General features: G+C 39.8%; 1 protein-coding gene across 15 annotated transcripts in view; it reads left to right on the plus strand.

The window, feature by feature from the left end:
• Positions 1-27282, plus strand: part of EYA1 (EYA transcriptional coactivator and phosphatase 1) — a 328098-nt gene that overhangs the window by 197272 nt on the left and 103544 nt on the right. For 5 of the 15 annotated variants that reach the window (XM_070481087.1, XM_044768054.2, XM_070481089.1 and 2 more), the window contains 3 exons: positions 9157-9226; positions 9552-9697; positions 13747-13884. In XM_070481087.1, coding sequence (XP_070337188.1) covers positions 9157-9226; positions 9552-9697; positions 13747-13884 — 354 coding nt within the window. The remainder of the gene's footprint in view (positions 1-9156; positions 9227-9551; positions 9698-13746; positions 13885-27282) is intronic. The other 10 variants (XM_070481088.1, XM_070481090.1, XM_044768059.2 and 7 more) reach the window with 5 other exon arrangements.

Raw genomic sequence — 27282 nt, forward strand, 5'->3', positions numbered from 1 at the left:
AGAGAGAGTTTTTTGAAAGTACCTATAAAAAATAATATTGTATTACATCACTGTTTTTCCTGATTTTCATAACAGTATTGTGGTGAAGGAATTCCTTGTTTTTAAGAAATATACACTGAAGTATTTATGAGTAAAGGGACATCATGTCTGCAACTCCAACAAAACGTGAGCTGTCCATGTGTGTGCATACACACATATATAGAAAGAAAGAGAAGAGAGGATAAGGCTGATGTCATAAAATGTTATCATTTGGGGAATTTGGGTTAAGGATATTCATGAAGTTCTACTATTCTTGCAACTTTTCTACTAGTGACAAATTACGTCAAATAAAAAATGAGAAATGTCAATGGGTTTAGCCTACAGCAGTTCCAGTGGACAAGTGGGCTTTGCATCCCCCTGTGCCCATTGGCCCACATGCCCCAGTTCTGTGTCGCCAACATAGTTCCTAGCAGATAGTATGTGTTCATCAATTTTACTGAGTGGATGGATGATTTAATGAATAAGGTGAGGAAGTGGAGACAGGGAAGAGAAAAATGTCTTTCAAGGACATAAGTGGTAGAAGGAGAAGAAGAGAGATGGGCCATTAGAAAGAGGGATGTAGGGTTGAGGATGGTATTCAGAAGGTCAGCATGGTTTTGGCTGCTAACACAAACTTTGTAGAGCTGGAGGTTAAAGGTGTAGGCACACTGGGGATAATTGATGGAGGGAGGTCCCTGATGGGACAGGGATGGCTTAAGTCCAAAACAGAAATGGATCAGCCTAGAAAAGGAATAACTTTTTCATGGAAACATCAGGGAAGATGGAATGGGAAGTAATGCAGATAAGTTTGAAGGGAGGAGGAGGCAACACCTTGAGGGAATTCCTGCCTGATTCCCCTGTTCAAACTACCCAGGGCTCCCATTCATGTCTGAGTCCTTGCAATAGCCTCGAAGCCCCATCAGACTTTACTGCCTGCCTCCCTGCTTCCCGCGCTTCCTCCAGTCAGGGCCTCGCGCTGGCAGGCCCTCTGCCTGGAACACTTCCCTATTCACCTACCTGACTCCCTCACCACCTTCAGTCTGTGCTCACATCTCCTCTTCTCAGCGAGGCTTTCCCTGACCACCCTACTCAGTGTCACAAAACTCTCACTATAGACCTCCAGTCTCTCTGACGTGCTAACTGCCCCCCACCCAGTAACACTTAGAACCTTTTGCAAACGTTACCATTTACTTGTGTATTAGGTTTATGGTTAATCTCTCACCTCCACCAAAACGTAAGCTTGTGATGGCAGGGATTTTGTCGTGTTTTGTTTGTTTGTATCCCCGAAACCTGAAAAGTACCTGGCATATATTAGGCACTCAGGTGATTTGCTAGATGAATTAATGACTACATGAATGAATGAGTGAATGAATGATGGCTTCTACATTTTCCTCCGAAGTGACTCAAAATGAGAGTGGTGATAGGCTTATGAGCTTGAAGAGAGGGAGAAGATTGAAATAGATGTCGTGAGGCGTTGGAAAGTTTGAGGCTGTTCAGAAACATAAAGGAGGATTGACAGGTGAGCCAAAGGTCCAAACAAAGGTGGAACTAATGAATGTGCAGCCTTTATGGTAGAGTGATTTTTCTTTACAAGGGCTCAGCTCCCCAGGTAAAAAGACATTTCTCCTGATGCAGGGTTGAGGATTTTCCAGGTAGGGCATGGAAGAATATGGAGGGAAGAGAATTGAGGGTATCAGTAAAAGAGTGGTTTAAAATAATTATTCACGTATCCAGGATAGGTAGAAAGAAAGTGAAGGTAAGAGATATAAATTGAGAGAAGATAAAAATGTCAGGAGTCCTGCATCTCGTGATGAGGTTGGCGAACAGGTGAGATGGGAATAAAGGGGTGAAAATTAAAGACAAGATGTTCCTTCCTTAATCTCAAAACTCAGGGAAGGCCTCCACTGTGTGCTTCTGTAGTTCATTCTCGGTATTTCCCTTCTTCAGCCTTCATCACTACTTTTAAAATTACTTTTCCTTGTCTTTCCTCCTGTTAAACTGTAGCTCTATGAGAACAGAGGTTCTGTTCGTCTCGTTCACACTTAACAGTCCCAGTGGTCCTCATGGAATCAAGCACATGAGAGAGGGTCGGTAAATGTTTGTTCAGTAAACAAATGAAGTAGTCAATGCTGTTGTCATTTGAGACTGTGGAATGAAGAAAAAAGATCCAAGATATGGTCTTGAGCTTGATGGTTGAAGCAGAAGGCCAGAGTTGAGGCCTAGATAGAATGAGAAAAGTATTGGGTGTATAACCCAAGATAATGTTGGGACTTGTCGGGAGAGACAGTCAAATACTAAACTTTTTGATAAATGCAAGGCAATGTTTAGGAGGTTGGTCATTCAAGGAAGTGTTAAAGAGTTGTCAGAAACTTCAGAGAAGGAAGAGTTTTATGAGAGAGCAGAAAAACAAGGGTTTGGAAGAGGCAGCAAGGAGGATATGTTTTCAGGTCTTTGTGATATCTGGAATCTGAGAGAATGAGCAGCCTCTACTTGGAAAAGATATGCAGGAGAAGCAAGGGCCTCAGAGAAGGGCTTAGCTGAAGGTGGAGGGATAGTTTGATGAAAGACTGAAGCTAGAGAGGATCTTGTTTTCCGTAGATTGATTCTCTGTGTTGGACACAGAGGAAGGGATCCAGGGAGCTGAGGAATTGGGGCAAGGCATAGGAAGCACAGAGCACCATGGGGATGGACATTCATTTACTGTCCTAGATTTTCTTTCTCTTTTTTTCCTCCCTTACCTCCTTCCTTTCCTCTCTCCTTCCTTTCTCCCTCCTTCCTCCCTCCCTCCTTCCTTCCCTCCCTTCCTTCCTCCTCCCTTCCTTCCTCCTCCCTTCCTCCTTCCCCCTCCTGTCTTCCTTCCCTTCCATCTTCCGTCCCTTCCCTTCTGTCTTCCTTCCCTTCCCTTCCATCCTCTTTCCCTTCCTTTCTCTTACATATTCCTTCTCTTCCATCTTCCTTCCCTTCTCTTCTTTCATTACAAAAAGCATGGCGTGCTTCAGTAGCCATGAACAGGACTTAGGGTTTATAAGAGAAAGAGGGGATTAGAGAAAGCAGTCTCCAAGCATTTAACTCCAAGGTGCTCTTTACCTCTGTGGTCACTACTCCCACTTCCTTCTCTATGGTGGCTTAAAAATTCACATCCTGACTGTTCTGGGTGTCCTGAGGAAATAGACAGCAGGGATAAAGCAGAAATGGAGTCATCCTGACCTTGGTTATAGCTACCTCTACCTCCATCCTTCAAGGAACCCGAGCATCTTAAAGCAGTAAGGAGACAGCAAGGCTCACTTTCTTCTGGGGAAACTGGCAGGTATCCTGGGGTGGGGAGATTGGAGGGGAGGCATTGATTTTCCAGGGCATGTAGCTGAATTGAAAATTGCAAGGCTGTTTATTAAGCTTTCAAAATATAGTGATGTTTTGCTTATTTATTATTTACCAATGAAAAGCAGTATTTTAATGATTTAAATGTTAAGAACAACTGGAGTTGAAAATAATGTGTTTTTAGGGATTGCAAAATGTCTGTGCCTGCTGCTTTCTTCCATTTCCACAAAGTCTAAATTTGTTGAATAAAATGCCAGTTGATGATATTGATCACACAAGGTTGATATCTGATGGTATCTAAAAATTGGAAGTAGGAACAGGAATGCTTCTAGAGGAGAAAAAGATATCATGTGAAAAATATGGTTTCTTTATTGTTTCAGTTGTTCACAAAAAGATGTCACTTTTTAGATCTGATTCATTCACTCAACAGTTATGTATTGGGCACCTACCATACGCCAGACACTGTTCTAGGCAGTGGGAATATAGCAGTGAAAGTAGAGAAGGTCCTCCCCCTTGCACAGCTTTCATTCTTTCGGGAGAGACAGGTAATAGATAGATAAGTGGTAAGTGGTAGTGTCAGTAAATAGGCAGTGAAAAGTGCTATGAAGAAAATGAAAGCTGACCAGAGAATATAGTGGAAGAGCGGGTGGGGATCTCTTTTAGAGGGAAGGCCTCTCTGAGGAGAGGGCATCTGAGCAGAGATCGCAATGAAGTGAAGGAATAAGTTTGGGTTAATCTAAATGTAATAGGAGGATAATGGGGATTGGAGTTGAAGGCAAGGGGACGTTGTGACATGATCCAATTTATATTTTTAAGAGATCACTGTTGGTCGTGTGGAAAATGCTGTATGGGAGAAGAGTGGGGAGAGGGTAAGGAGAAGGAAGGAGATCAACGTTTCCCTGGTTCAGATGAAAGATGGCTATGTTGTTAGTCCATGTCCTTCTTAGAAGAGCCACTGAGGCAAGAATAAATGTGCCGGGATTCTTTTAGGGGAAAGGAGTGGAGGAGAGAGGAAAGGAAGTTGAGGTGAGGTGGGAGTGTCCTAGACTTCCGTTCTCTGGTGGCCACAGTGTTGGTGATTGGAACAGGGTGGTAGACGAGAGGAAGTGAGAAGTTGTCAGATTTGGGATCTCTGAAGGGAGAGCTGACTGGACTCATGATTAAAGGGTTTGAGGGAAAGAGAAGAATCACAACTTACTTCTAGGCTTTTTTCCTGATTGTCCAGTGAAATGAGGCTGACGTCAGTGAGATGGGTGTCTGGGAAGCGGTGAACTGAGGACTGGCTAACTCTGAGATTTCTACTCACCTTCCCAGCGGCTTCTCAAGCTTGTGAATATCATTTATCGTGGGGTCTCCTCTCCCTTCCTACAATAGGATTTGGGGAGCTGCTTTAACTTACATGTTAGAAGTAGGGGAAAGAATGAAATAATAGGAAACAAATATGCTAAAACACATTTTATGTTTTAAATAAAGGTATTAGTTGTCCTTATGTTCCCAAAGCTCTGAAATGTGTAATTTAGAGTTTACTAATAAGATAACCATTTTATTTACCTCAGTAAGTGGTCTGGGAGCATTCTTTTTGCTTTAGGTGATTCTAGTCCTGTGAAATTAAGACTAATCTGAGTTTCTAGATTATTATTTTAAAAATTAAAGGTGTTTTAGGCAAGTAAGAGAAAAAGTAGCTGAGTATAAAATGGAGGCTTCTTGACTTTAGGCCACACAGAAATTGCAAGGATTTGGATTTAGAGAAAGCCCAAAAGATATGGCTTATTATATGCATTAAATATTCATTAATTTTAGGTGCACATAGGTAGGTAGGAGCAGGATGCTTGGGCAGCATCCTGGGTTCTTATTCACACATATTTCTTAAGGAACACTATTCACTCCAATTTATATTGCCAAAGAGCTGAATCAGGTTCTTTATGTATGTTTATAAATAACAAAATAATGTAACCATCCTTCACGTCATTATGGTTTAAAAAAATCTACTCTGCTTATGACCGAAATCTCACATTCCCGTTGAACAAATACTGTTTATTGATTACCTACCATATGTCAGGACCTCCAAGTGCCAAGGAAACAAAGGAGAGTAGGAGGTCCTTGGCCCCAGAAGCTGCTGGTTAGCAGAGGAAACTCGCATCTGTAGGCTACATACACTAACCGTGATGCATTGTGGTAAGTGCTGAGTGCCAGTGTGTACAACATCCCAAGAAAGTACCGAGAAGGAAGACATTATCCTAAAGAGAAAATGATGCTTTAGTCCCACGGAGGAGTAAGTGTTTGTGAGGCAGGGGAAAGAAGAGCATCATAAGACAGATGGTTCTGGGGTGAAGAACAACCAAGACAGACGTGACAATGCACGGTGTGTAGGGTGGCCTCGAGTCTCGGCGAGGCTACATACTATTAAACCCTGGGGCGGCTGGGGTGGAAGCTTGACTCCCTCTGTACACTCTGCCAAGGACTTTGGAATTCTTCTTAAGGACAATGGGAGTGCAGTTCAGAGATTGTAAGCTGGAAAATGGACATAAAGAGGTTTCCATTTAAGAAAGATCACAGTGGTAGTGGGAGTGACAGGGCAAGGGGCATGGCTGGCTGTCCCTGGGTGGAACACAGGGAAAGTAGCCAGATGGCTGTGGCAGTAGTCCAGGTGAGACGAAATGAGGATCTGACCAGGACAGGAGAGTGGGAATGGAGTATGCACGACAGATCCACAAGCAATTTCTGGATTTGGGATGGGTGGTTTGAGAGTCATGAAATAGAGTGAAAAAATAGGATAATTTTGAGGTGTCTAGTTTCTATGTAGGAGGTCAGGAGATAGTATTTTTTTTTTTTTAAAGATTTTATTTTTTCCTTTTTCTCCCCAAAGCCCCCCCGGTACATAGTTGTATATTCTTCGTTGTGGTCCTTCTAGTTGTAGCATGTGGGACGCCGCCTCAGCGTGGCTTGATGAGCAGCGCCATGTCCGCGCCCAGGATTCGAACCAACGAAACACTGGGCCGCCTGCAGCGGAGCGCGCGAACTTAACCACTTGGCCACGGGGCCAGCCCCAGGAGATAGTATGTTTTGGTGGAAAGACTCAGGCAGACATGCGTTCATGTACCAGCTTTCCCATTTATTTGCGTGGACGTTTTAAGTTCTATCCCCATACGTAAAATGGGGCAAAGAATCCTGCTTTTAAGCATTTTGCCGGACAAATAGTGATACTGTCCATTGAGTAGAATTAAAAACACAGAAGGAAGGGCAATTCTGGGGACAAAGATAGTAGGAATCTGGGAATCTAAGATAATAAACACTTATTGCACACTGTATTATGCACTTTATGTCAGTTATCTCCTTTAGTCTTCACAGCAGTCCTGTGAAGTGTAGGGAGCGGTATTGCTGTCATTTTACACAAGAACATATCAAGGCTTAGAGGAATCAAATAACTTGACTAAGACCAACTAGAAAAGTTGGAACTTCAGTCTGAGCTGAAATTAAATTCTGGTTCCAGAACCTGTGCTTAATTATCACAGTCTGCAGCCTCCCAAATCTCTTTGTTCATGTGGACACACATACACGATGCATAGAATCTAAATCAAAGTTTCCCAGAATTTACTTTACCCTGTGTAATAACCCTGATATCATCTATTCTGTCCTTCTGTTTGTTTGTAAAAACTTGCTGGGTGCAACCTGCTAAGCTGAGTTCATGATCTTTCTGTGGGTTGTGACCTCAGTTTGAAAAGCACAGGGATAGAACTAAAAAAGAATAAAAGGGATTTCTGTGGCTCCCATCCTCAGGTGGCATTGGGATTTTGGTTTTGTTGTAGTTTCATTTTTTCGTAGCTTATTTATTTATTTATTTATTTTTTTTAAAGATTGGCACCTGATCTAACAACTGTTGCCAATCTCCTTTTTTGTTGTTGTTGTTGCTTTTTCTACCCAAATGCCCCCCAGTACACACTTGTATATTCTAGTTGTGGGTCCTTCTAGTTGTAGCATGTGGGACGCCACCTCAGCATGGCCTGGGGAGTGGTGCCATGTCTGCGCCCAGGATCCGAACTGGCAAAGCTCTGGGCCGCCAAGGCTGAGCGTGCGAACTTAACCACTCAGCCACAGGGCTGACCCCCTTAAAGCTTATTTTTAACTACAGTTGTCCAGGGAAGATATTACTTCTCCAGCAACTCTGCTGGAGAAGTATCCTTTGCCCTTGGCCTCTTAGAAAAGGGGAATAGAAAAGGTTGTAGTCGCAGATGACCTGGGCAAGCGGTAGTCTGTGTTCTCTCCCTAACCCCCCCCCCCTTCTATAGACTGCTGTATTTGCCTAATCCTCCCACTCCTGTTTGTGTGGCGGCCTCCCCACGTGTGACAGACAGGACTTGTCTTTGCATGTTTGCATCTGCAGCATCAGTGCCTGGAACAGAGTAGTGACTCAACATGTGCCAAAAGACGGGGGACCCCAGCCAGGTTGGCCTGCCATCTCTTTAATATGGACTCGTCTCTGCCAGACTGACGGCCAGAAGGCTGAAGTCAGGCAGCCTGCAAGAGCAGTGGCGATCCAGACCTCTTATATTGTTGCTGGGTTCGGCCTCTTTGCTTGCCGAGGAAAGGATTGTTCATAGGTTTTGAGATTCTACTTCAACTCGACCACTGCTCTCCCAGACACAAGCTGGAAAATTGGAGAATCATAAATGAACTGGTGTGTCATCATGAAAAATATGTAAAACTTAGAGTGCATGGAACCTTATGAAGGGTTTTAATGCAGAATGCAGTTAATAAATGAGAGAGCCTCTGAAGAAAGTGATTATTAGTGGAAAAAGAAAATAAGCATATAACATCTTATAACAATTGTACCTGAAGGATATGCATCTTAGCCAGATAGAGGATAGAGAGAGTTTGAGGGAAGAAAAAAAATATATAGATAACTGTGGGTATATATGTATGCAAATATAAGTGTAAATGTGTGTAGATGTATACACATAGATAGCCCTTACTCACAATGGAAGAAGCTGAGAGCTACCATTTTGTGGCCGTATATTAGCAAAAATGAATTTTTGCTTCGTTAGTTCAGAGTGAACATAGAAGAACATTTGATAGGAGAGTTGAGTGCATTTCTGAGACATGTTGAATCAAGTATGTGCAATTAAAAAGAAGTGAAATTCTGCTTGAACGCTTAAATAACCTCTTTAAGAAAAACAAAAACAAAACTTTGTACTTGGACCCTGACGTTGAACACAGTAACTAAGAGACAGAGGAGCGCCTTCCTCAGCACAAGAAAAAACAGGCTTAGCTTGCAACTTGAGAAATTCAAGATAGTTACAGGAATGCATTTTTACTAAAAAATCTTGCTAAATCAGTGCAGGCAAATGAGGATCGGTCCTAGTTTTCCTCACCTGAGAGAAGATTAGACCATGTTTCCGGGCCATAGTCTCAGGTGTGTGTTCTCGTTGAGCGTGAACAACAGGCCAGATGACCTTTCGGGTCCTGCCCAGCCCTGCATTTCAACTTCATCCCCCTCCCCCAGCATATCTTTCCAAACAGTAGCCAGGACTCTGTGCTCTTAAAGTATCGCCACTGTAAAACCGATCACAACATGCCAACAGGTATTTAAGACGATTGTGACTATGTTTTCTAAGAGTTAACTTAAAATTAGAACCACTTAATTCGTTCCTATAGCTTCCTCAATATAGTTTAACTTTCTGTTAGGCTGACCACAGGAAATTGCCATTTCTGCAGGCCACAAGGGTCAGACATCTGCCATTTCACGTGGTCAAACTATCATTCAAACTATTCAATGCTTTATACATATTTTGCTTTGATTATTGTGCATTATTTTTTTTCCAGCAATTGGGAGCAGTAGCTTCAGCCCAAGACCAACTCATCAATTCTCCCCACCACAGATTTACCCTTCCAAGTAAGATGTATTTTCTCTTAATCAATAAATAACTTTTCTGAGTAGTCTTTTTACCTGATTTCAAATCATGTCCTGTGCCCATATGTTACATCTTAATTTAAACTAAAGTGCATTTCGTACAGACGTCAATGTATTTATGCAAATTTATTTTGAGCATCGCCTAGTAGAGACACTGAAGTGTCTCAGTACTTGGTATGTTATGTTGGAAAGTTATACTTGAAGAGACAGTCTTGAACTGGATTTTGTGATGTGGTGTTACTCAGTTACCTTGCATGTTTCCATCTAATGCATGGGCTTTCTATTTTCTGTCATTTCTGACAAATAGCAGACCATACCCACATATTCTCCCTACCCCTTCCTCACAAACTATGGCTGCATATGGGCAAACACAGTTTACCACAGGAATGCAACAAGCTACAGCGTATGCCGCATACCCACAGCCAGGACAGCCCTACGGAATCTCCTCCTATGGTGAGTAATCCCGCTGTGTTAGTGGTGGCATTATCTGGTGGGCGTGCCTGGGTGTGTGAATGTTTCACAGCAGTGGCACTCCAACTGTCGTCTGGGGCCACTTTAGAAAGTGTTATCACCTTTTGCGTCTAAATTTTTAATATGATTGTTTCTAATGAGCATTATAAGAACAAGGGGTTACTTATCTTGAGGTCAGAGGTGGCAAATTGATTGCTTGGTTTGTATGCTGTCTTGCTCTTATTTTTTTCCAATTATATCTCAATTCTTAAATTGCCATTTGAGCACTTGGCTCTGGAATCCAAAGTATTTTGGTGCATATTTGTGATAAAATGTCTGTGAATGAAGTCTTTTGGAGTAAAGATTCATTTCCTATTTATCAGATGCCAAGCTATGATTAGGGAAGCATACACAGAATTCAACAAACTATTGCTCTCAACTTGAAGGTGGCAGTATTATCAAATGTCAGCATTATCAACCATTAAAAAAAGAGATCTAAGGGCTGGCCTGGTGGCACAGTGATTAAGTTCACACGTTCCGCTTCTTGGCGGCCTGGGGTTCGCAGGTTCAGATCCCGGGTGCGGACATGGCACCACTTGGCAAAAAGCCATGCTGTGGTAGGTGTCCCACATATAAAGTAGAGGAAGACGGGCATGGATGTTAGCGCAGGGCCAGTCTTCCTCAGCAAATAAAAGGAGGGTTGGCAGTAGTTAGCTCAGGGCTAATCTTCCTCAAAAAAAAAAAAAGAAAGAAAGAAAATAAAAATAAAGTAAAAGAGATCTATATACCAGGGCTTGGGCCGCACTTTAAAGAGACAAACCAGGAAATGTTTAAAGCTCATGGTGTAATTTAACTCCATTGTTACAGGGTCAATACCTGTAAATTAAAAATGAACCCAGCAAAACCCCAAAGTTTAACTTTAAAAAATCCTAGAATTTCAAAATACTTTTTCTTCAATTGAATTGCGATTGTAATTGTAAACAAATTGTGATTTGTTTGGAAAAAATAGGGATTATTGGCATTCTATTAAGAAAAAAACAAAACCTAGTGATCGAAAAAAAGTACATGTAAGTTTGAGGAAAGCACTGGTAGAATAAGTACAGAATTACACAGAATTTTTGTTACCAATATTCTAATTATGCTTCTGCTGCCACTATTGTTTTGTAATATTCTTTTCTGCAGTATATTGAAAGAAATAATGTTCTTTGAGCATTTCATTAGTAATTAGAGGGTAAATTACTTTATTCCTTTTCATTCTGTCTTTACCCCAAACCAAATTGACCATATATAAATTTCTTATAAAACATATAGAAATTAAAATCTAAATTATATATGACTTCACTCTTTATAGTTTTATTCCAAAACTATCAGAACTGAATGTTATCTAGTTAGATATTTTTAAATCAGACTTTAGAAACAGCCTTAAAATGGACTTTCTAAAATTATCTTTCATTTTTATAACTTATTCAAGGGTTCTCAAAATAAATATTAGCTATAAATCAAATTTGTATGTAATTTAGTTTTAAACTACTCTTTTGCTAAAAGAGGAGAAAGGATCTGTGATTCGAATTGCATAGCTTCAATTCTCTAATGTGATTAAGGCAGTCCCCAATTTATATTCTCAAAATTTATTTGTAAGCTGGTTATTTGAAGTGTAAATGTATTTTCCAGTGCAGACAATAGTAAAGTACTGTAGATCTGCCAATGCTACCATGGGAAGGTGCCATTCATCGTTAGTGAATGTCCCTGCTGTCTGAAGTGGCTGTTTCCAGAGGGTGAGAGGAGCAGAGGTTCTGAGAATAGAATCAGAAGGAGTAGAGTGAGGATGGGGATTTTAATGTGATAGATGGAGATTGAGGAGGTGGTGAGAGTAAGGCTCAGTGTAAAGGGCTTTGATCCCAGGATCTTCCATACTTATAAATCTCCTGGGAATAATTCTGAGTCCTTAGCGTTTTCCTGACAAGGAGATGTCCCCAGTGCTTCTGACCAGGCATTCTATTTTTCTTGGGCTAGTGCACTGAAAAATACGGCAGCCTTCTCTCCATTGCTTGCCCATGAAGGCAGACCACATAGTTTCAGATTTTTAACTGCTGATAGTCAAGGTCCTGATGGTGTTAGAAGACTTTCTCCAATCGGGGCTGGCCCCGTGGCCGAGTGGTTAAGTTCGCGTGCTCCGCTGCAGGCGGCCCAGTGTTTCGTTGGTTCGAATCCTGGGCGCGGACATGGCACTGCTCATCAGACCACGCCGAGGCAGCGTCCCACATGCCACAACTAGAAGAACCCACAACGAGAAATATACAACTATGTACTGGGGGGCTTTGGGGAGAAAAAGGAAAAAATAAAATCTTAAAAAAAAAAAAAAAAAAAGAAGACTTTCTCCAAGGACTTGTGCCCCCTGACTTTTTACTTAGACCCTGTAAGAAAAGATAGGCAAATCTTTTCATAGTAAGAATAGATCAGTGGGGAAGGAGATCTCCTACTGTTCTTTCTTCAGTGGATCTGCTTGGTGTTGACCAATGAGATGAGTTTGCCAGCTTGTGAGTAGAAACCATGGAGATAGGTGTGGTTATGGACATTTCGCTACCTCTTCCTGCCTTCCTCACCTGTTCTTATCGCAAGGATTCCCATCTTGAACCTCCAGGCTAAAAACAGAGGTGATACAGGTGAAGACTGGAAGCAGATCATTATAGCCTCAAATGCTCTAGAGAAGGGAGAAAATCCCTACTGGAAAAATCACCAAGAGGGAGTTTCTAGAACCATCAAGCCACCTGTCTTGGGCAGATGTTTTTCCAGGGACCATTTATATGTGTGGGTTATTCATTGGCTTGATTGCCTGTAGAGAGAAAGTCATATTTTTTAAAATGTTAAGGTTCTGTTAAGACTTAATGTTAAGGTCATGGTGAGGTTATTTCGAGATACTCCAGGAATTAGAGTAGGCTTTCTCGGCCAAGAGTCAGATTCTTCCACTGCCTTCGGAAAGTTACCTAACTTTATTCTGCTCATGAAACTCCCCTAAAATGGAAATAAACAGTGAGACTACTCTGTAGTCTAGATCCCAAAGATACCGTTTATCTTAAGTGCAAAGTAAAATTATTCAAAAATGTGAATTCCCTTGGCAGAAGTTTTCTTCCCCTCCTTCTGTGGGAATTAGGGACAGTTGTTAACTTTCATGGCTGTCTTTAATTATGATCCAGGGCTGAGCCTGTGCAGCAACACTGCCAAACCTGAGTCCCAGAGTTGAGTTGTCAGCCTGGCGCTTTGGAAAGTATTTAGGGCCAGGAATACATTATTTTTATATTACAACGTGATAAAAAGAAAGTGTAATTCGGACTACTTTTCAAACAATTATATTTGAATAAATACTTGAAACTACCAGGGACAAAAGGGAACTTCTGGTCAACTTCACTAGCGTATAAATCACTATGGTTGTACAGGATTCACTTCTTTAATATTCTGCTTCCTTTGTGCTTGCTTTCTGGTGGGATCTGGATATTTGGGAGAAACTTTTCCCCTGTGTTGCTTAGTTCTGTGCCCAGTATTGCTTCCTCTGACTTCAAAATAAGTTATGTACTAAAGTCAGCTTTGTGGTAGAAAGAATAAGAAAAAAGAAAAAGAAAAAAAGAATTCTGTGAGGCTGGAGACCCCAATCATAATTTTTGGAAAAAAGTGTTCTAATTATGACACTAATCAACATAGCAACTTTTGGAATAGCTTAGCTAAAGTTTAATTCTGACCATTTCTTAACTATAAAGGAGATGATCTTAAACTCTTGTAAAGCAACAAAAGTAAGTATAGAAATGATATCACTGGAATTAAATTTTATAGAAAATGGAATTCAAAAAAACAGCAACAAAGCACAACGTGAATAGGCCTTCAAATCTGTAATAAGCCTATTTTTTTAAAAAATAGAAGTTACACTCTAAGCATGTGTTCCCTTGATTACTGAAATAATCCTGGGAAGCGTTTGTGACTGAACAGCTGTGGGAGTGTTTTTGTATATTTACCAGCTTTTGCAAATGAACAAATAGATAAGCTATCACTAACTGATTTAGGTGCATTGTGGGCAGGCATCAAGACTGAAGGTGGATTGTCACAGTCTCAGTCGCCTGGACAGACAGGATTTCTCAGCTATGGCACAAGCTTTGGTACCCCTCAACCTGGACAAGCACCATACAGCTACCAGATGCAAGGTCTGTGTGCATGCTGACATTGCTCTTTTCGTTAACCCTGTGCTTTCTAAAGTAGAATTTGATGTTCTGTGGAAGCAGTGGATAATGGTGGAAAGTGGACTGGGCATAGAGGCTAGACATCTGCTTCTAGTTCCATTTTCTTCACTTCATTGCTCTCTGGGCAGAAAGTTTCAGATTGATAACATCAAGGGGTTAGACTGAAAGATCTCCCAAGTTCTTTTCAAAAAACGCTAAAATTCTTGTGAAGTTGAAGTTTTCTGCCTTTGCTTCTACCAATTAAAAAAGAATGAAAAGAAAGTCAATGATGTAAGAGGTTGTGGTGCGATATATGCTAAAAAGTCTGGCACTTGGTATGGCCAACCAACCCTTCTAAAAGGGCTGTGTTCTTCATTTTCATTATCACAGCTCTAGAATTAGAGTGTGTGATGTGTGTTGACTAAATGACCTACCAAATTGGGCAGCCACTCAATGCATCGTCAAGATGCTGCTTTCAATTACCGGTCCCTGGGTTCTGATTTTGAAACTATAGTCAAAACATAAGTGCAAGTCAAATGGAACAACAGCTGAAAGTTTAGGTTATCAAAGCAGTTTTCAGGAATACATAGGTACCACTGTAATTAACAGATTATCATGGAAATGTGTCTATAAAATACTTGAAAATAGTTCTCATATAATTTAAACATTCTCCTAATATCTTGTTTTACTGCAGATCAGTTTAACAAATCATATTCAGCCTCTTAATAGTGCCAAGCCGTAGTTGAATTAAATCACTGTGGCTACTTTTTGATTGAAGAGATTCTTTTGGCAGTTTTTATCTTCTTTGCCCCTTTTATCTTATTCTTCATTATGTTAAAAATATTTCTTTGCGGCAGATAAATGAGAAAATACAGAGACATAAAAATAATTATAATCAAATATTCTATACATTTATTATTATCACTTTGATATAGATTCTTCTAGATATACAGCATGGGACCATATCATATAATATACTATTGCAACTGCTATTTTCGCTAACAAATATGTTGTAAATATCTTTTCACATCAATAAATTCTGTTCCACAGCAGCATCCTTTTAGTGGTTGCATGATTTAATAGATATATCTTATTTAAGTAACCTGCGTATTACTGGACATCTAGAACAATGCTATAAATATCTTATATGCTTCCTTAATTATTTCCTTTGGGTAAATTTAAGTGTGGAATTGTTAGATAAACTGTTTTAGAGTCTTTTAAGGATTTGTTATATATTTACACAAGGAAGGGCTGTGTATTAGAGTGAACACGTTAAATATTTTACTTTAAAAAATTGTTTTGTTAGGTACAATATTTTATTGTTGTTTTCATACATATTTTTTAAAAATTGAGAAGATAAACATTTTTTCTTTTCTTCCATGGTGGTGTTCATCTTTGTCTCATTATTTCCTATCATAAGATTCTTAAACATTTGTAATGTTTTTTAGGTATATTTCCACTCATTGTTTTTAAAGGTTTTTTTTTTCCTGTAAGGAAGCTAAAATTTTATTGGATGTATTAATCTTTTTTAGATTTGGTTTTGCCTTTGACATAACAAAGCCCTGTCTTATAAGGATGTTACTTATGTGCTTGATTCCAAAACAAGCACCCTGGAGAAGAACTCCGTTTCTACATGTGCTGAATATCAGCTGAGTAAAAAGATAAAAAGAATAAAAAGTGATGAAGAGACTTCAGTAATGAATTTAATACTCCTAGGCTCTAGTAATAAAACGGATGATAAAGCAAACAAGGTCTCTTTGCTCGTAGAGGTTGCATTCTTGTCAAGGAGAGAGACAGTAGACAAGCAAACAAATAAATGATACAGTTGTGAGCGGAGTCCTCCGGGAGCTCTGAGGGAAGTAGGGCGCCATGATAGGTCCCATTCTGCACTGGGCATCCGGGTCTCCTTGAGGAGACGCAGGTGCTAAAGGTCACAGGGAAACAGATGAGCACCTTCTCCAAGAGGAGAGCTACCTAATGTGTGGTTCCTGGGCGTCTTGGTTACCAGTCCCTACTGAGCCAAGTACGGAAATTGCAGATGAAGCGTTTAGAAACTTTCATAATAGGTCAATAGTAAATTTTATGTTGGTTAAATCAAACAATAATTGTAAGAAATGGCACTCTCTCTGTCTTTTCTTTTCTCATTTTATTCTTTTAGGAATACATTACTATTGTATTTTGCTAAATTGTCAGTCCGGGAAGGATTAGTGGAAAAAGCTGGTCCTACACCTCAGACAGTTCGAGAAATATTGCACTTGAGAGTTATTTTTATCTTACTCTCCTCTCAGATCAACAGCTTATGTGGCAGAAACAGTTCTTGAGAGGACTCGCCAGCAATCAGAGTAGAGCGTCATGTTAGAGTGGAGAAAAGAATGGAAATGCAGGAGGGGGAAACAGAGTTACCTTGGAGGAGAAAAAACTCTTTATTTTAAAAAAGAAGTAAGGGCATGTGTGACACCAAATATAGCATTGCTTTTCTAGCCATAGATTTCAACTGGGCCTATTGCAGATTGCATGAAAGCTTTTTTGTGTTTTTGTGGGTCCCCTGGTGAATGGTCTTTCCCACAAGATTTTAGAACCCATTTTCCATGACCGAGGTATTATTTCATATGGGTATTTCTACCCGTGTGAAGTGAATGGCACTTCACTCAATTTTAGATTGTTGAATATAATGTGACTTCCATATATGAAGCCAGATAATAATATGCTATTAACTTGAAACTTGCTAATATGATGATGGATAATGATATATAATATGCTAGAGATTCCTTATGGCTAGATTAGGATAAATTCTGATTACTATATATTTATAAAATATTAAAGGCATTATGAAAAATGCTTCACCATTATTTTATGATTTTGTATACTCAATTGTGGGAGTCTATTGACCTGTGGGTGTCTTTTCAATATGTCTTTTTTAATATAAAAATTTCTACAGTATCTAAAATTATTTTCAAAATACTCCAGATTCTGTTATCCTTAATGAATAACAGTGATTTTTGCTTGTATCAGTCTCATCTTATAGCTATTAAAAGTTCTTAGAGTCCTGGATGAGATTATATATATTTTAGTGATTTGGAAGTATTTTACCTATCTTTTTCTAAAAGATCATTTCACCTTTAAAATATAAGGTATGATCATTAGTTCTTTAGTGATTTAGCTACTAGAGTTTCATAATATTAGGATTTCATAATACTAGAAGAAATATTCTAGTAACCCAGATGACTCCAACAATTGAAATGTGCTATGTATGCTCTCTGTGTTATGCTGAATAATTTAAAGAAAATTTATGGCCAGCCTGGTGGTATAGTGGTTAAGTTCACACACTTCACTTCAGTGGCCTAGGGTTCATGGGTTCAGATCCCGGACACGGACCTACACACCGCTCATCAAGCCATGCTGTAGAGGCATTCCATAAACAAAATAGAGGAAGATTGGCACAGATGTTAGCTCAGGGACAATCTTCCTCAAGTAAAAAGAGGAAGATTGGCAACAGGTGTTGACTCAGGGCCAATCTTCCTCACCAAAAAAAAAAAGAAGAAAGAAGAAAATTTATGGTGATTACCTCTTTGGTTCTATCAGATGTAGAAGGACTGGACTAGAGGTACAGTGGCATCTTGCACTCTGGGTAATGGTTCTAGAGTCAAACTGCCTGTCGAACAGCCCTGCCGTTGCTGTCTGTGAGCCTTTTCAGCATGGGGCTTGACTCTTCACATCTCCATTTCCTGATCTCTAATGTGAGCATAATATTATCTACTGCCACAGTTGTGTTGTGAAATTTAATTGAGATTATCCATGTAAATCACTCTGAGCAACATCTGGCACATAGTAAAGACCAAAATGGTTGCTTTCATTTTTATTGCTCTCCTCGTGCTAGTGATGTGGTTACTATTTCTTTATAATTATTATTATGGCCCAACTTTCTGAAATAATGCCAAATTAGGAAGCATTATCTAAATACTCCTCCCTCCCACTTCCCAGGAGAAAAAAAAGTGAACCATATATTAAAAATTTAATATACACATAATATTATCTACATATTACCAGTAAAGAGAACTCTAAGAACCCAATAAACAAATAAGCATAGCAAAATAAGAGCCGGATCTAACTAATGTCCTGGCAAAAAAGGAAAATCACTGTCAATAAAAGTCAGGCTATTTGTACATGATACAAAAATTAATGGGAGAAACAAGAGGAAACAGCCAAGAACGTGATGAAGACAATCAGAAGAAAGAAAAAGCTGCATTGGCAACAGTGTGATGACTGTTGGGGAGTGGGAGCAGTGGGATTCACAGAAAGACCCCACAGTCATGTCTCTACTCTGAGTGAGAAGAACCTGTGGAAAAAGAGGAGGGAACAGCCATTTAAATGCCAAATTATTTAGTTCAGAAATCAAGATTAGGGAAGAAGATAGGCATGTGACGAGCTATGCTATATAGAGATAGAAAATTCTAGTGCTCGTGCAACAAAATAAAATAACAGCTCTTCATATGTGCCAAGGACTATTCTAATTATTTTACGTATATTATCTCATTTAATCCTTACAACAACCCTAACAATGACTTTAAAAGCTAAGAAGCTGAAAATGTTGGCAAATGCATCAAAATGGAGAATGATTTAGAACTACCAGACCCTGCCTTGTTGTAATATCCTTGAATTATATCACCTATAGGGGTCACTCTTATAGAAGACTAGCAAAAAAAAATGTAGCTGCCTGAAGTGTATGTTTCCTGAAGGGCAGATCTGCTCTTTAAATAACTGAGACGCTGCATTACACAGCTAGCTTTGTAAGTAGTCACAAATACGAGCACATCAAACTCTGGAAAACATTTTTTTACAGAACTCACTTCTGAACACTGTCTGTACTTTTAACACTTTCAAGGCACTTAAGGAACAGACTTATTTGGTAATTTGTGGGCATTTTGTCACTGCCTGGCCTTGTGAACCAGGCCAGCTTTGGTGCCCTCGTTCGGTTCAGGTGATCCTTCTCGACTTCTGGTTGCGCCATTCCATGCTTCTGCCATGGCAGGCTTCCATGAATCCAGCACATGCCGTTTTAAGCCAAACCAGGACTGGATTTTTGTTTTACATGCACGAATGCTGAAAGCCCATGAAGTAAAACCTCAGGGATTGGGAAATTTGATTGCTTTAGCCTTTACTGCAAAATTGCTAGAAAATTCTGTCTCTGCTTTAATTATCTCTCTGTACATCCAGGAAAGATTAGAAACTTAAGTTTAACTGAGAAAGACAAAATGTTTGTTCACCCTGAGGAAGGGAAATCCTTGCTATTAGTTTTTGACACTTCCTGCTTTCAGGGTTAGCCTCAGTGTTTCTGGAAGAAGTTTTGGAGGATTTTTCTTCACACGCCATTGGCAAACCTTATGCAGATGAGCTAGCTGAATGGATGAGTGTGGATGGACAAAAGGTGCCTGGAGACCCCGGGGTCAATTGTATAGATAATGTCAACAGTGCTCTCAGTGCTGCTCGCCAGTCAAAGGACACTGACAGCTCGAGTGAATTGGAGGTGTTGTGTGTGAGTTTGTGCATGTGTGTGTGTGTGCACACATCCATGCATGTACTAAGAGTAAGAAAACCACGTCAGAGAAACTGCTTCAGCCTTTGATTTACTGACCAGTTTCACAGAGTATCTGCCCAGTTTGCCATAAGCAAGCTTTATTCTCCTTATATATAAAAGAGGCGTCTGACTTAAAATCAAACTTTTAGTTATATTTTTTTAAAATACAAGTTCCGGACCTGTTGCTGGCATCACTATTCATTGACCCCCACATCCCATGCGATATAGACTTATAGTTCCATCTACCACAGAAAACAAGAAACTGTGTTTGTACTTTTGAGACTGAGTCATATACAGAAAATGAAATTTTGTTTAGCAATATGTTTGAGGGAAGGAGATGCAAAAGATTTTCAAACACAAAAACTATTAAAATTAAATCGAGCCGTTTAACTGGTTAAGCTTCAGCTTTGAGGAAAACCCAGCTTTCCGTAATAACTCAGTCCCAGTGATTCTAAAGAGTTGCAGGTAGTGACCCTCTTTACCCATGTTTCACCTTCACTATCTAGTATTTTCTCTAAAATATACAAGTGTTTGTTAGAAGTGGAGAGGTCTGTCTATGCCACATGGAAGTTAGAAATTAAGACTTGTAAGGACTGTGATTCCCTTCCTTTGGAGAAATGAGTTTGGGATTTGAGCATATTAAAAATCTTGGTTGGTTTATTATCGTAGTGTATTCAAAGTAGTCTTGTTTTCATGCTGGTCCTTGGAGCTGGTGGGAGGCATCACGAAATCACGGTGGTGGGATAGAATGCCTTTCGGAGTGTTTTATTGCCCCAGAATAGCCGCGATGGTGAGGGACATTCCTGTCATTCTGCACCAAGAAGGTGTCAGGATTTGGCATGATAGATAGGAGGGGCTCCTCAGATGCACACGTACGAAACCCAGAGGGCTCTGAAACTCCGCTGTGTTTATTTTCCTTTAGGCTTTATTGCTCTCGCTTAGAGAAGAAAATAACACAAATTCGAACTCCCTCTTTGTGTATAATGTTGTTTGTTCTGTTATAGAGATTGAGGTTCAAACTAGTGAGGAGAGACAGTAAGGGCAGAAGTTTTTTGAAGGGTCCATGGCAGAGTGCACAACTCCGCAGCCCATACACCTCACTTATCTGGGGCTCATTGTGAAGTGGGAGTGGTCTAAAATAACCCACTAAGGGAAATCACTCTTACTTCCTTTGTTCCGCCTGTCTATACCTTTTCAAATATATAGGAGAAGTGTTTCAGTTTATTAGTCGTTTAGAACCTCAAAATTGCTTAGCAAAATGTGCTGTTGAAATTTTTCATTATCTATAGAGATGGCATTTTTCAAAAGGAAAAATACCAAACTCCAAAGTATGTGGTTTTAAGAAAATATATGTTAAACTTTTTTATAATCTGCTATAATACAAGCATTTGAGATTTGCACTTTTTTGGCATAAAATGACATGACAGAGTTGCAAGTGGAGAACAGCTGTTGCAGCTTGCACTGATGTTCAAAATTTCTCCTTAATGGCTTTGCCACTCTACTCATATTTATGTTTTTTTGTGGCTTTTTTTGCATTCTAGAATTTTTTTCTTTCACTGAAGTTGATTTTTTTAAAAGTTATATCTTGTTTCAGTCCTTTTGGCATCTTGTGTATTTCACGTGACAAATGTGGAAAATTGCATGGAAATCTTTTGAAATCCACTTATAGTAATAATTAATCAGTAATCAATACCAATATTATTATATATATGGGTTATGTTTTAGTTAAAATATATCAAAATGGATCGGGAAAGATAAGTGTAAAGGTTTTGAATTTAAGTTAAAAATTCTCTCCGGAATATAAAAACTGTTGCTGGGATAAAAAGGAAAACTTGGTCATTTAAAATCCTTCTTATAAAGAAGGGGGAAAACTTTGGTTTTAAATAGCCCATCTGGCCTTCAGAGGCTTTTCCCCAGGGAGCTGCGCTGACTTCTGCCACATAGATCGCGCCCGATGATAGACATAGCCCATGGCAAAGAGGCCAGGGAAGCAAAGCCAATGGACTTCTGTGAAAATACACGAGGGACAAATAGTATCCTGCTCGCCAAGTCAGTGCTACAAAATGCTCTAAAACATGGGAAGTACAGACAGGCCCCAGCAGGTTCCAGCATTCTTACGTTGGCTGGGATTCTGGTTTTTAACGGGAGTCCTTGTTCTCTGTGAAGTAGACCTTTGACCTACACGTTACCTTTTTTCTTTTTTTTTTTAAGTTTTTTGAAATTATAGCTAGGCAGAGTCGTCCAGGTTAAATCACACACAAAACTTTGATTTAATCATTTAAATCATGTTGTAAATCAGCATTGACTGGTTTCCTCTTAACTGTGAAAAGCTAGTAGAGATTTATTAATTAAAGCTTTGAGGGGTTGGTTTATTTTTAAACTACCATTGCTTAGCACCTATAGAACTGGCTGGCCCACACAGAGCCTTCTAGCAGGACTGTTTCTTGTTTGTTACGGTTGACAAGACCACCACCCTTTCTCTGTAGGAACCCCTGGCAGTGACAAGAAGGCAGCAAAATCTTTGTGATACTCTATCCCTAGGCGACATTATGTAATTTACTTTTAAAACTATTTACCAGCCTAAAAAGAGTTACAATGAAGAAGTCCTTTAGAAATGAGAAAGTTTGATTTCATGTTTATTTATTAAATTTCTCAGGTGCCCTTGTCTCTACTACCCTTTGTGTGTTTGTATAACCAGAAATTAATACCGTTTTTCATAATATATACTTCACTTTCAACGTTACTGAATCAGAACATCTAAAAGGTGGATTTGGCGTGATAGAATGGAAAACAGAGACTTGGAAGTGGAGAAAGTGGTCATTCCCTGACTGAGAGTCCTTGGACAAGGCAGTCACTGTTCTTTCTGCTTGTTGGAAAATGGCAAAGATCCCTGCCTCAACTACCTCACATACTGATGTTGGAAATAACCTGAGAAAACGCGTGTGGAAAGACCAAATGTAAATGGACTGTAAAAATGTAGGATGTTATTGCATTCTGAATTTGAAATTTTTCATATGCAGGCAAGACTCAATTTCATTACTATGCCCAGGATACACCAATATCTGAGCTAACAGACTTGGTAGTCTTTTAGGAGGCTTGCATCTGTACGATAAGGTCAGTGTTCTGTTAGGATGCCCATGTGGAATATGGATGTGACATCCTTGTACTGTCTCAGGAGCCCAGTGGTACTCATATCAAAGATCAGTGCAATTTTAGAGGCTGTTCAAAATCCATGATGCTTAATCAACTTAAAATTTTATTTGATTTAAAACTGTGCTGGATTTCCTTTCTGAAGATTCAGAAATATTTTAAATCCTTCCCCAAAGTGCTTATGAGTCCTGTATTTAATTTTCTTCATATAATTTCTATCTGAAGTTGTGATTATAATCTAGTTTTTAAAGATAAGCCTTTATCCACCATCTAGTTTAAAAGAAGCCAGCAAAACGTGTGTCCTCTAGATAAAATCTGAGAAATAAACTCAATTATTATTTGGTTGTTTTTTCTTCCCCACTCTCTTTCATTGCTGAATAAATAAGGAAGTCGAGGGCTGTTTTTTCTCCGGATGTCTGTTGACCTTCACATTGCCCTGCCAAACTGGCTACCACCACCACAAAGAAAACCAAAGTTATGGAAAGACTTCTATGCCTGCGTCTGATTCTTTATGACAGTTGTATTCTCACTGGACCCTTTTGTCAGTCCCCCTGGGTTGAAATTCTCACCCACCAGTTCTGTCTCCCTTAAGCCTAAATGAAACCCTTCAAAGGCGTGAGTCAGACACGGTTTAGCCTCCTCAATATGAGACAGGTGGATAAATTTAACATGTGAATTTAAGGAACTTGAATCAGGATAAAAACAAGACAAATGAGGGCTTGTTTAGTATTGTTCTGACGAAGAGGTAAATTTTTGGTATCAATTACTAGTGAGCTGGAGTTCCCAGAAGGGAAAATCAGTACAGAGAAAGAATAGTCAGGGAAAGCTTACTGGAAGGATAAGACTTTAAAAGCCAGATCTTGAAGGATGAGAAATGGGGAGTGAGAGAAAAGCATTTAATAAGAGGAGTGAGAATGAGTAAGATGAGTTGCCAGGATAGCAGGGACCCCATCCTGAATTAATGTAGTGGGCTGTGGATGGGTAAGCCTTAGGAAATAGCCTGATCAACATAGTCCTCTCCTTGGCATCTCCATTCCTAGCTCTCTACCTCTAACCCCAGCCACCCATCTCCAGGCCCAGTTACATAAATATACATATCCTTGCATTTATAATAGCTTCCGGCCACAACCTCTAGTCCTTAAGGAGATTCAAAATCATAACATTTCCTGTATCCCAATATGCTAATATTGTTCTGTTTGACATTCAGAGTCTTGGGTTTTTTAATTAAACAATGCCATTTCTTTTCCTGAATTGTGATTCTTTTCTTAAACAAATAATCGAGGGACTTCTGTCACCTATTTTTAGTCTGCCCCTGACTTCCCTATAAACCTTTCACTCTCCGATCTTCTCCTTGGATGGTTTATCCTCACCTCATGCCAGGAATGCACTGCTTGCCTTTTTCTGTGCAGTGTTGTGATTTTCTTCCCAATCTAACCAGGTGTTCTCGTTTCATTCACTGAGCAGCTCCATGTCGAAACTTGCGTCTAAGTAGGTAACGCAAGCTAATGTTCCTTGGTGCCGTCTTCAGTTTGGGTTATATTTTTACACTTTCTTCAATGGATAGACTCATGACACTTGCTTCTTCTGGTCCACAACACCCTCTAGAGTAGTACTTATGCCTGTAAAGATGCTGTTGACTGAACTAACTTGAAAATTTTTTTCCTTAATATTTTGTATATAATCTACCCACTCAGAATATAAAAATCCTCAACTTTAAAAAGAGAGCAATGGGATTAAAAATAATTTTGTCTCTTAGAGATGTTCTGAAAGGAAAGATTTTTCCGGTGTTCTGATCTGGAAATTAGTGTCTCTCCTCCCTGCCAAAAAAGGATAGCTATGATTTTTCACAATAGTAAACTATTTAAATAGGTAAGATTTTCCTTTTAACTGAAGGGTAAGAAGGTAGCCCCCGCCTCCGCCGCCGTCCTGCTTGGAGGCTAACTTAATTCCAAACTCTGCCAAGAATAATATTGGTCATTATTGGAGCTTAACCTATCTCTGCCAAACTCCTGGATTGAGAAATAATCGATTCTGATTGGCAATTCTTTCAACTTTGGGGAATTTCGTGTTATAATGTTACATGAAACATAAAACATTTTGTCATAGAGTATTTCTCTCTTTTCTTTATCTAGAGGTGACTTTTCACGTAAAGTCATTTGTGTCTAGGAAGGAAAATACTTCTATATTATTGTGATAAAGGAATTCTGAATACTAACCCTAATTCTATGACCTCAAGTTATAAGTGAAGACTTGTAAATCAACAGAAACTCTCAATGGATTGATCCAATGGAAGGAGGAGGTCTGTTTTTCCTGGTCGTGTCTTGACTGATAGCATCTGTATTCAAACCTGGCACATGGCACCCTCCTACACAATGTGCCTCTCCTGCTGGGCCTGCATAGAGTAGGAAGGAGGTGAGGCAGCTACACACCAAAGCTTTCTTGGGAGCACTGTTGTTGCTATTTTGCCTTGCTTTGTAGTGTTCTAAACGTTAGTGAAATTCGTCTGGTAGTATTGGCCCAAATCTGCATCAAACCAGCTATCGAAGTGGGACCCTTTACGCCCTAGGAGCTTTAGCCCAGCTTAAGAGAGAAAATGCCCCAAACAGTCTCTGAGAAGCTTCTCTTCTGTAAATGCCTGATGAGTGTGATGACTTTCCTAGTCGAAAAACAAAGCTTATACTGGTTACATGTTTTTGAAGCAGTTGCTAAGACACCTGCTGAGTTGGTACTAAAACATAGCGGTACTGGAAATCAGGCGCTGTAGGTGGTTGGTAAACCTGTGGATTTTGGGGTCACATTCTCCCTCTTCTGCCTCAACAATGTGGTGATTCTCGTGTCTGAGGAGGGGCCCAGATATGTGCCTTTTAACAAGCACCTCCTGGTGATTCTATGGCAATTAGTTAGCCATATGTTGGTAAAAAAATATATTAAAAGAAAAAAACTCTGGTTACTTTGAGAGGCAATATACTGTGGAGATTAAGAGCCTTGTGTCTCAAGCCAGATGGCCTGGCGTTGAATCCGGGTCTGCCCCACTTGCTTATCACCTTGGGCTGTTTCTTCACCTGTAAAATGGGATATAATCGTATCTACCTCATGAGGTGGTTGTGAACGCCCAGTGAGCTATAACATGTAAAATAGTTTAATTATAACATGTAAAATAGTTTATTTGGGCCTGGCTCAGAGGTACCACTCAGTATGTTTTGAAGCACTCTTATTTGTCCTTGTCACTTCTATTTTGCTTCTAACATGTTTTTCTTAACCCAATAGAATAATCCCCGGAAAACTTTAGTGAATTCCAGAACTTCCCACAAAGCAACACAGAAAAGACTAAGAGGACGTGAGGGAGCATGGTGTAGACGCTGAAACCAGACAGAGCTACATTTGAATTTCGCTTTCCCCGACGGAAGCAATATTATCTTAACCTGACCCTGTTTCCTTAGCTGCAAAATGGGAATATTAATACTCCCCGGCGTATTGACTTGTTGTGGGGTATAGAGAAAGCATGTAAAACATGAACATACTCCTGACATAGTAAGCGCTCAACAGATGCTATCTATTTTTAATGTTGGTATATTTTGTGTTCTGGGGATGTTTGTGTGGGTTGACTGCAAATATCCAATTATTTATATAAGCTCTAAGGTTTCTTTTTAGCCTGTTTGATAGGAAAAGGACTAATTAGTTTAAGTATAATTAGTATTTGTTAATTTGTATTAACTGATTATTAATTAATACTAATTAGCTTAATGTACTGGTTAGTAAGTCATGGGTATATATTATATATATATATGGATATATATATATCACCAAGATAGATCGATAGGTAGATAGAGAGATAGACAGATAGATTCAGTGACCCAGGCTTAGGAGGAAAGAGGAGTAGAAGGGAATTCAGGGAAGGTTTTTCTGAGGAAAAGGGTTGCTAGTTCATGCTGAATTGTGAAGTTGATTAGAAGTTAGCTAGCATACAACAGGAGGAAGTAAGAGATGCGAAGAGTGGCCTTAAGCGAGCTGCGTGTTGCTTCACTGGTGTTAGGCTGGAATGTGTATCTGGGTGGGCTGGGGTTGGGGTTACTGGTAGGGGACCAAAGAAATCCAACAGATAGACTGGAGCCAGACCAAGGCCTAATAAATAAGGCCTGGAAAGGAGTTTGAATTTTGTCCTGAGAGCAATGGGGAGCCACTATCAGTTACTTTTTTAATGAGCAGGGGAGTGAGAAGATCAGATATGCACCTTAGAGAAAGTGCTTTACTGCCTTCCTGGAGCATGAACTGGAGGGGGCCGGAGGATGGGCAGGAAGCCAGTGAAGGAGGCTGTTGCAGAAATCCAGCGCTGGTGGCCTGGACTCCAAGTTAGCAGCTCTTTTTGCCTAAGTCCTACATGAAGGCAGGTGGGGCAGCCCTGTAGATCAGATTGTGGTTGTGAAAAATTAATATTGCCTGAGCCTGATTCTCTGGTCTGTACACCTCTCCCCGAAGTAAGTCAGATCCTTTTGGAAGTTGGACTGAGTCCCCTAGGTCCACGGAGTGCCGTTAAACTCCTCAGCATACTAAATGGAATGGAATCTCAGCCTGCAGTCAGCCAGTAAATGAGTATAACATGTTGAATTCCAGCTAATGTACAGCCCTCGAAGTAGTGTTAAGTCTGGAAATTCACTTGG

The sequence above is a fragment of the Equus asinus genome, chromosome 12, assembly GCF_041296235.1.
Source record: "Equus asinus isolate D_3611 breed Donkey chromosome 12, EquAss-T2T_v2, whole genome shotgun sequence".
Taxonomy (NCBI): domain Eukaryota; kingdom Metazoa; phylum Chordata; class Mammalia; order Perissodactyla; family Equidae; genus Equus; species Equus asinus.